At 38.5% G+C, this 12594-nt stretch overlaps 1 protein-coding gene across 1 annotated transcript; it reads left to right on the top strand.

Annotated features, from left to right (window-relative positions):
• The first annotated feature begins 8854 nt into the window (after positions 1–8854).
• Positions 8855–12573, top strand: LOC117471384 (zinc finger protein 32-like). Its single transcript, XM_034116351.1, has 2 exons — positions 8855–9095; positions 11264–12573. Exons 1-2 carry the CDS (start codon positions 8855–8857, stop codon positions 12208–12210), a joined length of 1188 nt encoding a protein of 395 aa, XP_033972242.1. The 3' UTR covers positions 12211–12573.
• The last annotated feature ends 21 nt before the right edge of the window (positions 12574–12594 follow it).

Here is a 12594-nt window from a genome sequence, read left to right as displayed (position 1 = left end):
TAAAACAAGCAAGAAGAAACACAAATTATTCAGAGCAGACCACTACAAAGATGTAATCATAAAACCAATATGAAACACATTTTATCTTTGAGATTCCTGCTCAGTAGCCTATAGCTGATTTTACAGCACATCTCTAGTCTAACATCTTTAATATCCGTACATCATTTACTACGTTATGACAGTAATTTAGATGGTTATGTAGTAAGGGAAACTTAAAATATATTCTATGGATCTGGATTCAGGCGATTACCATGGTAAATCCTCAAATGAAAGTGTTTTTGTATAAATAAAACTGAGCCCCAGGTGACAAACTAGATATATGTTCCGGTTTTAAGCTAAAAGAACATGAGCCACTGAACTTGAAAATTAAAAAGTCAGATGGGACGAATATAATGTGTTTACCTCATTTAGTGGCACTGTATATAATAGTTGTGGAGGCATTTCACTCACAAGCAGAAAGAGGAAATCTCACTGCAGTCTTCTGTCTCTATCCTCCCTGCACCACCAATACAATACAATACAATGCCTGTCCAACATTTCATGGCAGTGCATCCAAGAGTTGTTATGATATCTGGACCAAAGTGATGGGGTGACCAACATGACATCATTGCCATTAAAGCCATTCTGTTGGATAAAGGTACACCACATTTCACAAAACAGAAGGCATACTTAAATTCAAACAAATCACAAAATACACATACAGATATCACTCTAAGCTGAAAGGGTATTTATATGCACAACATCAGATATTTTTGGCTCACTTTCATCTTGTTTTGTGACATGAAGAGGCCTTTTAGTTGTGTTCTCTATCTACCAGCAGAGCTCATTGTTCAAGTACAATATGAGATGTACCAATTTTAATCACAGGAGGATGCTCATTGTTGTATTTGACTCCAAACAAGCCCATCCATTTTTGTATTATCTTTGCAGGTTTGATCTATAAATAAAATACATGAAATCAGAAAGTGCAGTCAATCAAATGTTTCAATGCAGACAATACTGTTAATCTGTCTTTGTTGCATGACAATAACAACAGCTGCACACTTGTTATATATTTTTAATTTGGTTTTGTTCATTTGTTTTGTGAAATGCTTCTGTGCTTTGAGCTTTGAGTAAATGCCTACCTCTGTATACTCCAGTTCTCTGTGTGACTTAAGCCTTTGCAGATGTTCAAGCTTACCTAAAAATCTCTCCAACACCATCTCATTGGTGTTATATTTACTGGGTAGTATGGTGTTACAGGAGATTTGTTGGCACTGAGGTCAAAACAAAACAGCATTACCCTAAAATGCTGTGACAACCACTTTTATAAATGTTCCAGTTGAGTGAGCCTCTTTCCTGACGCTATTGAATGCTTCAGAGTTTGTTTCGTGACACACTAAAAATGTTCAAACAAAAAACAGTAATTTGCTTTTCAATATATTCTACGGATGATATTGCTCCACCCTTCAATGTTTATCATTTGCCTTCCCATGTCCTTTTGATAGACTTCCATTCAAATATCATCAGAGTGCTGTTATCATACAACAGTTTGGTGAATTGGATTTCCATTGTAGTGTCTCGTTGCTCGGTGCAGTGACTGTGAACGGTGATTACAGATGCATGGCAAAGATCATAAAGATCACGATACACAACATGATTCACTTCATGAATACTGAAGCTGCAAAACTGTAGCCTCAAAGATAATGGTAGGTAAAAAGAAAGGCCTGTGACCTTGCCAGTTTAATCTTGATGATGAGTAGAACCTTGTATTTTTAACCTTTATTCACTTCTGTGCAGATGTCCTTGAAAAATGCACTCACCTTCCACCTCCTCTTACACCAACAACTCAGGGTTGCAGTGGTGAATATGAAGAGGTAAAACTATATTCTTTTTAACACAACCAGAAATAAAACAAATCAAAGACTAACGTAATCATGAACATATTTCTTCTTTTTGCATTTTGTCTGTAAGCTAAGTGCAAACTGACATGAAACAAAGGTCATAGATACGTTGACTTTAACACAGGGCTCCAAAGGACATTAAAAAGGTCACTCATTACTCACAGTGACATAAATACCATCCAAGGTGGGAAGTAAGCAGCCATGCTTCACATTCAAGGTGTCTTTACATATAGGTATTGGTGATAACCTTGATGTTTAAAAAATGTATCTTTCTATCATATTATATACACTCGAAGATTATAATATTTATAATATGTGAAGTTTCCAGAGCCTTTGTACGCTTTTGTACAGTCATAGTAACAGACTCCCCATCGTATTTAAGGGTAGTTCATTTGCCAACAAAGAGAAAAAATGCACAATAAAAATGTCAAAGATAAATTGAATGATAGATTAAATCATTATAAAGATATTGTGATAATGTTTTAATCATGTATCGTGACAACAGTGCTCCACAGAAGTCATTAGTTTTGGAAACATTTTTAAAAAGTTGGTGAAAACACAATTTACATTTTCCTTTTCCAACTTGTAGGGAAATGCCTGACCATTTCGGATGAATTCCAGGTGTCAATCTTAACCTAGAAACTAGTAAATGTACACTGATCACACAAGACACATCTGACCTGGTTTGAACACCTGAGCATGCAACATGCAAATAAAGAAGACTTGTTAGTGAGTGAGCAGTTTTGCTCAATCAAATTGAGCAGTGGTAGAAACCTACAGGTTTTAAACAAATGTTGCAAAGCTACATTTGACTCAAATTCAGGTGCACTCAAGTGATAATAAATCTGTAATATTAAAGGAAACGTGAATGTGTAAATCTGACATGCTGTGTTCAGTCCATGAGATCTATCTGTGAGCATGATTGATTGAGCCTGGAGGTTTGTGCTGGGTGCCCTTTTTGTAGTTTATGTGATGATATTCTAATCAACCCATTAATTATAATGAATTCCTACCCCCTGCCACAGATCACACACACACACACACACACACACACACACACACACACACACACACACACACACACACACACACACACACACACACACACACACACACACACACACTGTACCTTTGTAGGTGTTGCTGTGCAGGACGCCACCCTGAAATTTCTTCTAAACACCTGTTTTCTCAGGATGCCAATGAGTTCAAAGACATCTTAAAGGTAAGTGAGACGCCTACTCTCTGAGAACATGCTTTACAGTAGACTCCTGCTTCACTGTCTACATGAACCAATCTCTCTGTGCAATATTTGCCAGCGTGATTACATTTCTGTGTATTTTGTGTGTACATTATGTTCTTCTTCCCCTTCAGACTGCAGTTGGAAACCACCCAATCCAGGATGTTTATCTGTGCCCCATCACTAAGAAACTGTTGGTTCGACTGTCTGACAGCTGCGAAAGGTTACCTACCCCACACACACACACACACACACACACACACACACACACACACACACACACACACACACACACACACACACACACACACACACACACACACACACACACACACACACACACTGTACCTTTGTAGGTGTTGCTGTGCAGGACGCCACCCTGGCGCTGCTCTGTTTTGATTTCGTCATTCGCTTTCTGGGTGACTAAACTTAAATCTGCATTTATTAGGATCTTTCATCTGTGTCAGATGTTCATTAAATTCAGAAGGTCATACCCTTTCCTCATTCACTTTGTATATTGGACATTTTACACACACCTTCTTATACAGCATAGAACATTTTCACATCACATTTTGACATGCATGGTAGGAAAAACACACATGAAAAAGGTCACATCACATTCTTGTTATTATATTTCTCAACACTGAGATATAGTTAACTTATTTTACATACTATTTAAAAACACAGTATTAAACCAATTGAATGTTAATTAGAATGGCTTCAGTGGTGAATATGTATAGTTTTGTACTGTATTCATGGATTTCTTGGAACTACTGTATGCAAAATGATAACATGTGTATTGGACTATGAGATTGTCTTAAACCAATTAAATGCTTGGGTTTAATTGGGTTTCGATGGTCATGTTTTTCCATCAAATAAAACCATTTGGATGGTCCAATGTGTTTCACTGCAGCTGAATTATGTGATCTTTTTCCGTTTTTGATTATTTCTACTTTTGCTTTTTAGAATGGAGAACACAATAAGGAATATTATGATCATGGCGACTATACTTTGAAATCCATATGGTGATCTTTAAGTCACAAAAAAACGAATCATCTGACATACTGTATATTTAGACAACAAGGAGACATTTGCAAAAGGAAATTAGAGGTGGAGAATATAAAAAGGCGGAAATTGAGGAAAGAACCGAACTGATTCCTGAAGAAAGAAAAGGGAAAGGTAACACAAGTCATTTCCAGAATGTGTCGATGGAGAGATTAACCATGAACTGCTCTGACATTTTCAGCCTTTCTCAAAAAGTATTGAAGCTTCCTGGATGACATTTACGTGATGCCATTTTGTTCCTTTGGCTCTATCCAGAGAGCAGACCTGGGATGGTCAGATTTCCTCAGGTCACAATGTCAACAACAATGCTTTCACACTCTGACATATAGTATACTCACATGGAAAGAATGATCTGCTTCTGCATTCTGGGCTCATCCTTTTTATCTTTATTTTTGTGGATTTAAGAGTTTATGTGTCATTAAACAGCCTGTAGAGCAGGGGTCTCAAACTCAAGGCCCGGGGGCCAAATACGGCCCGCGACTTCATTTTATGTGGCCCCGCAAGAGCTTGCAAAGAATATAATACGTTTATTATACGGTTACATGCCACTTTACAGAAGCAGGTTGCCCATAAACTACATGTCCCACAATGCATCTTGTTTTGTGACATGCGCCCTGAAGAGACTTGCAATTATTTGCCCTGGACTTCTACTTTCAGACGTAGTTAATTACTAAGTTATTATCCTATCCGATAATAATCCAATTCAGAGGCAATAATGTAATATTATACATTATTTTATATATATATTATATATTTATATAGTTACAACCGGCCCTTTGAGTGCAACCTTTATGCGAATGTGGCCCGCGATGAAATTGAGTTTGACACCCCTGCTGTAGAGACAGAACGGAAACCACAGGAGAATCTTAAAGATGAAAGAGAAGAGATTACTGTCAAATGAAAAATATGTAATCAGCTAAAAGCACGGCCTCACACAGTGTCCGTCTCTCCTTTACACTTTTTTGAATATTTCTTTTCATCTGCATTGCTCTCAATTTCTTGATTGATGCTACAAAGGCAAGACGCTACTTTCCTGATGAAAAGGCAGACATGCACTGAAGGATGCTTCAAGAAATTGAAATTGCATTTTCACAACTAGATGTACAGAAAAATGAAATCAGAGGCAATCAGGAATACAAAGCTCTGACGGGCGACAAGACCGCCTTGTCAAATATAATGATTGCCAATATCAAAGCGAGCACTCTTGCTTAATGCATGTTGTCTGATGAACCTCTGTGCTGTTGGTTTGGACATAAAACCTCTTCAGTTCATAAGAAGCTAAGACTACTGTATATATTTTTTGTAAAACTATTCTTTCCATGGTCAACAAAATAAAGCTTTACGCTCAGTTTTCAGGGGTTTGAACTGAACTGAAAGGGGACCTGTCATGCAAAATGCACTTTTGTACGTCTTTTATACATGAATATGTGTCCCCGGTGTTCCAGGGAACTCACCAAGTGTCAGAAAACACAACCCTCTCTATTTTCCTCCATACCCAAATCTCTAAAAAAGGGGCTGCAACGGATCTGACAAAAACTGATCCAGATTTGAACACTGTCCTGACGTCAGGACAGTGGCGCTACGGCTATTGGGCCAACTCCACCAATCAGGAGGAGACAGCCACGGCCAATGCCGTTCGAAACCGCTGGAGACGCTTTAGTACATATGCCAGGCCTGTAGGTGGTGCTGTTCTCACTGAATCTGCCCTTGCAAAAACAGGGGTAAAATAGTGCAAATTGAGCGAAATGAGGCATGGCTAAAATGCATGATCTGTTTGGTATTTTGAAAAAAAAAAAAGTATAAATATGCCTTATATAGGTATGGTCCTACACTATATTATTATAATATAGCATGATAGGTCCACTTTAAATTACTTCAACTTCAATAACCTTTTTCACTTTGATTTTGATCTTAACGTCAAAACAAGAAGAACAGCGTCTACTTTAAACTTACTTAAATCATCTTCACTTTATATAAGTTCAGTAAAAAGTTCAGATGCTTTAAGCCGAATATGCTCTGATACATCTTCATGGAGTGCTGAATGAGCTACACATGACGTGCGTGTTAAATAGCTTCATCACTTAGAAAAGGATCAAATGTGAAACTAGTCAGGCATTCAGGGTGCTTTGTTAATGTATGACGCTAATGAGTCTATACAAAAACTCTCTCTGTCCTTTTCTCTTTGGCTATCTTTCAGTCTGGATTTGACCTTTGATAGAGGTTCTTGGGAGTAAGGGAAACACTAGGGGCCTGTAATAAATACATTATGCACCAAAGAATGGAAATGAGTGACTAACATTTTGAGTCAATGCAGTAAATATGCCACAAGTCACAATAGTTGACTGTCTATCATCCTCACAGCCAGCAGCAGAGACCATTCCTGCTGCTTCCCCGAGATAACAGAGTTTCAGTGGCAGTGAAGGAATGACAGCTCTGCAGCTGATTCATATCAACTGATTTTAAACGTACGCCAGAGGTCACCTAAAGTCAAACTCTTTATTATTATTGTAAATCATGCAAGCTGCATGTTAGAATCAAAGTATAGCTTGATTGTTTTTTATCATCACTTTTCAATGTCTTTGTAATACAAAGCTGATTTATCTTTGTTTGAAAAAGGATTTCAACACCATACAGACAACGTAAGGTACTAAATATGATAAATATCTGTTTAACAACTAAAGTGACACTGAAATTCTTTATTTTTGGTTCGTATTTTGCAGGTGTTTACATTATAGTCGTTAACAGTGAAGTGTAAACACGCAGGACACACTGTCAGGATGTGCACCATATTCACAAGAGTCCCAGTTGTGAGCATATCATCTATAAACTCTTTTCACTTGTTTTCTATTTGACTACATTACATTTAATATTTTAATGTATAGGCTAACAGCTGAGGATGTAACCAGATGCTAAAACCCTTTAATTCTGTGGGGGAAAAGCATTTAAATATATTAATATTCAGCTGGACTTTAAGAGGAGATAGTTGGAGGTGTGAGTTCTGTGCTGGTGGAAGCATCTGGCACGTTGGCATGTCAAGTTTACATGATGGCTGAGATGGGGTGTGTGTGTGTGTGTGTGTGTGTGTGTGTGTGGTGTGTGTGGTGTGTGTGGTGTGTGTGTGTGTGTGTGTGTGTGTGTGTGTGGTGTGTGTGTGTGTGTGTGTGTGTGTGTGTGTGTGTGTGTGTGTGTGTGTGTGTGTGTGTGTGTGTGTGTGTGTGTGTGTGTGTGTGTGTGTGTGTGTGTGTGTGTGTGTGTGTGTGTGTGTGTGTGTGTGTGTGTGTGTGTGTGTGTGTGTGTGTGTGTGTGTGTGTGTGTGTGTGTGTGTGAGCGAGCGTGTGTGTATGTTTTGGGGCCCCCATGTTATTGTCTGACACACTGAAACAGAGGACTTTAATCCTCACGTCTAAGCTAACAATACCATGAATGGTATCTCTGGTATTTTTCAAAAGCCTGGCTAGGACACAAAGGAAACAGCTAATAGGGAGAAAAACGTTTTTACATTGCATTGAATATTTGTAAGAAAGCGTTCTCAAATGTAAATGAGTATAAGTTAACATATTTTAGGTTGACATATAATCCTCAAACCTGCATATATAATTAAGCTAATTGTTACAACCTAGAGTAAGATATGGATACTGTTTGAGAAGAGCATTTGTTTGGATGACATCATTTTTGTTTACTTAATTTGTCTGGGTGCAGCTCTGACAGAAGCAATTATAATTCATAATACTAATTTGGCTGCATTGGCTTTTAAACGTGTCAAATGTAAGTGCAGCAGTCATTTATATCATAAAGGCAAGTGTTGCAAAAGTTGATTTGAAACTTGTGTTTTGTGATTTTTATTCACCTTATATCTTGAAAACCTTAATATCTGCTTCCATCTCCTGGTCAGCCACTGAAACTGCAAATCTGGCAAGTGGTTTTATTTTTCTGAAAGAATTCCTGTTTTTAAAATGTTCACATTAAAAACTGCAAAGTGAATATCCATACAAATATATTTTACCTGTTTAAAACCTCTGTTGAAAAGACTTTGAGATGTTATGTCAGATACTTTGTCGAAAATGATCAACCCTTTTGATTGAGTTTCAGTGTTTGGTTCCATGGCCAGTGGGGGGCAGCACAGCTCCATCCTGCAGAGGGTCCATTGTGTGCCTGAGTTTCAGTCTGCAGCCTGTGTTGCCATGTCCGTTTTTATTATTATTTTCAATGGGGTTTCTTGGTATTAATGGCATATTTAGCTAATTTTTCTATTCAAACACAATGTCCGCTTTACTATTTAGCTCTGCAAAAAGCTCATTAAGCCGCCCACACTAATCAATACAAATTAAGATATACCAAAATACACAATGTCAATCTTTCAGTGGTTTTACATGTTAAGAATCCATTAATTGAATTATTAGATGTCGCCTTATAGTAGCTTATACTTTAATAATATAGAGTCGATTAAATAAAAACATGTAGTCCAAGTTGCTTTCCATAGGCCTGCCCTAGAGATTTTAGGCTATTAGGGGCAGTGGAGACCTAATATTCAATGTCAAATCTGATTCTCCCTAGCTAAATTATTTTAACAAGATTTATTAAAAAAATATAAGACAATGTTTTGAGATCTTTAAACCCATATTATTTTAAAGAGGATGAGTGTCTTGACTGACACAACTTTGATTTAGGAATGAGATTGCTGGTTTATCGCCACACCTGGCAACCCAGCCCGCAGCCCGTCTGGAGGTTTTCTGTAACCGCAGAAATGTTTAAAACAGAGAAATTAAAAGCTTTGGTCAATGAGCGACTTAAAGCTGCAGCTGAGGAAATATTCAGCATCTTTGAAACAACTATTAAAGACTATGAGGAGAATGTTTGGCGTTCGAAACAGGAGATCGAGCAACAAAGAAGAAGCCTGGCCGGATGTAAAGGTGAGTGACACTCAGGTGAACTTTGACCTTTAGACAGCTTTAAAACTGAGGAACCTTACTCCTGTTTAAATCAGAGTTACCATTGTTCAAATGTAACAGAGCGTGCAGTCTTATGGGCCACTCCCTAAATATTGGTCACACAGTAAATAGCGCCATTTTGCATCCCTGAGGGGGAGGGGATGCATAATGGCTGTTACTGGCAACATGTGCCAGTGTGTGTTTGTTGTTGGTACCTTGAAACAAAACGTGGGTCTATTTCATTTTCATTTCATTATCATGTATTATTCTTAATACCATTACAAAATAAATATGTATCAGCAACTTTTCCTCCTTCCTTCTCTTTCTCCCATGATCTCTTATCCTCCTTCTCTTTCTGTATGATTGCTGTTGGGTGGTGCAATTATTTATCAACAAGAGATAAGATAAGAAGTACTTAATTGATCCTCATTTGGGAAGTGTTTGTGTTGCAGCAGCATAAAAAGACATGGCACTGTACAATACAAATAAAATAAAATAAATAAAAAACAAGAAAGTAGAAAATATACATGTTGAATTTACAAATGAACAATAACAAGATATAAAGCAAGGTGTTATATATATATACATAAGTATGTGACAGATGGAATATTAAATATTAAACTGAATATATAAATGTAAAATGGACAGAGAGTTCTCTGCCAGCCCGAGGTGATTTGGTGTACAGTGTTATAAACTCTTATGTAGACACTTTGAAGAGCAGGTTCACAGAGAGCAGATGGAAATTACAGAGGCTCTAGTCCTGTGCTGGAGGAGACGGGCTGCTCATTGCCCCTAGAAGCTGGCCAAGAGTGTTCAGGAAGGCTTGGTGAAATGCCTGTGTTTGAGCATTCTCCTCCCTTCTCAAGGCCGCATGATCCAACTCCCTCGACCGGGCAGCATCCTCTAAGAACAGCTGCATGTGCCGTTCCTGCTGGGCCAGGTTCAGCTCTTGCTGCTGGTCCCGGTTCAGCTCTTGCTGGGCCAGGTTCAGCTCATGCTGCTGGTCCCGGTTCAGCTCTTGCTTGGCCTGGTTCAGCTCATGCTGCTGGTCCCGGTTCAGCTCATGCTGGGCCAGATCTGCGGTGTGCATCTCCCTCAGGACTGTGAGGTGCTCCTCTCCTCGTTTCCTCTTGCCTGGATGACTATAAGATAAGATAATTCAGGTGTTATAGCAGCAACAGCAATAAGAATGAAAAACACCAGACAGGTATAGGTCACACAAGGATATAAGAATAAAATGTATAAACAGAACAACAGTAAGGATGAACTAAAGACAGTTTTGGCCCTAGGTGATTACAATGATTGTGAAAAGTGAATTACATTATGTCCAGCCTGTTGATAATGAGTATAAATATATGTATAAATAGGATGTCACACACAATTGTACTGCAACATTAATAGTGATTCTTACTACTTTTACTTTTGGTACGTTACTTTACTTGTAACAGAGCATTTCCAGTCGTTTTCTTTTCTTACCTAGAACCACATACGGCTTGCTCTTTTTTGCCATTTCTGTAGCTCTGTAAATACTGTAGTATCTGTAAATACTGTAGCTCCTCTGTTTCAAAAATGGTGCTTGATATATGCCACGCTTGGGGATTTAATACCATCTCTTACCCCTCTCTTTTCTCAGGCAGTTTAGAAAAGGGATATCTTTATTAAAAGGTAGTGCTGTCCTGAGCAGGCATGGAAGAAGTACTTCCTGCCTTCAAACTCTTACACAGGTAAAAACTAATAGGTGGCCTTTTGATAGTTCAAAACCCTATTTTCAGTTTAATATATATACAAAGAAACAGGAAATCTCCTTAGATGAAGGGCTAAAAGAAGCCAAGCATTTTCTGCCATATTTTTAGGACAAATCACTTAAATTATTCATTGATTATCTTATTAGTTGGTGATTATGTTTCTGTCCATCATCCAGTCAAGTAGTAGGGTTCTAAAAAAAAAGAAAAAACATTATTGCACATGTTGTAGTGTTGTGAAAAGGCTGTACTAATATGGTTGCTGTTACCATGTTTTCAGACTTAATAAGGACATCAAAATGCTAAATTCTTATAGGCTGCTGAAAAACATGTTCATGTACCTGTCTGTTAAAAACAAAAAACCGAAATATTCAATAATGTACTTATTTTCTGTGTGTTCCCCTTCAGCCCCCCTGCAGCCCTCTGTCCAGGTAAAATACGCTCCCTCTGAGCAGGATCTCTGTGAGAGAAAGATTGACCAGGGTGAGGATGACCAGGAGCCCCTGGAGATCAAAGTGGAGCAGGAGGAGAACCTGTGGTCTGCTCCGGCAGGTGAAAAGCAGCAAGAGGAAGCTGATGCAAAAGAAACAGCGTTCAATATAGTTCATGTGCAAAGCAATGAGGAAGATGGAATTCAGTTCCCACACCAAAACCAAGAAATGGATAACAAAGAAGACAATTTTCCCGGCAGCAGCTCATGTAAACAGGTCAAGAAATCAGAAGCTGAGAAAGAAGACTGTGGTTTATCAGCCAGTGACGTTAACATGAGTGAAACTAGCGACAATGAATGGAGAGACGGTGGAGGTGTCATCATGAAGGATCCTCAGCACGAGACAGCAGAGAGGCCGTACACCTGCAGCGTTTGCAACAAGACCTTTAGTATTAAATCCATTCTGACTCGCCACATGAAGACACACACAGGAGAGAAACCTTACAGTTGCGGTGTGTGTGGTAAAAGCTTCATCCAGCGCTCTTCCCTTCAGATTCACATGAACTCTCACTCCGGACAGAAGCCGCACACATGCAGTTTCTGTGGCCGAGGGTTCACACAAGTGGGAAACATGAACGCCCACATACGAATCCACACGGGAGAGAAACCTCACAGCTGCACCGACTGTGGTAAAAGTTTTAGAGAGAAGGCAGATCTCATCAAGCACACCATAATTCACACTGGTGAGAAACCTTACATTTGCACTGTTTGTGATATGAAATTCAGTGCTCAGTCTAATCTCACACGCCACATGAAGACGCATTCAGGGGAAAGGCCGTTTAGCTGCACCGCTTGTGGGAAAAGTTTCATTCGGCGATCCCATTTACTTATTCATATGAAGACACACACAGGAGAGAATATCTAGACGTACTCCATGGTATTTATTTGAGAGAAGGAAATGGATAAGATAAAAACTCACACCATTTCATCCACGTTGTTCCTAATGTTTTGTACTGTAGGATCATGGACTACTAATTATGGACAAATTAATATAAATGGTCTCATTTGTGTTCAGCGCACTTATTTCTCAAACCTCTTTTTGTTAAACTTGTCAAACAAGGTAAAAAGAAGAAGGAAGGAAGTCGGCATTTTAACTGACCTCAAAATGTAATAATTTTGTCTATAATGCCCTAAAGTGTGTTTGTAAATGTTGTATCTTTTTTTAATTAAAACAAACAATACTTTTCTCAAACAATTTCAAATTGTCCAATCCCTGAGCTGATTTCTAGGGTTAGTTGCGCAGTTCAAT

The sequence above is a fragment of the Trematomus bernacchii genome, unplaced genomic scaffold (assembly GCF_902827165.1).
Source record: "Trematomus bernacchii unplaced genomic scaffold, fTreBer1.1, whole genome shotgun sequence".
In the NCBI taxonomy this organism is placed as follows: Eukaryota; Metazoa; Chordata; class Actinopteri; order Perciformes; family Nototheniidae; genus Trematomus; species Trematomus bernacchii.
Note: the sequence above shows the minus strand (reverse complement) of the source record. Positions and strands in the feature narration are given on the sequence as shown.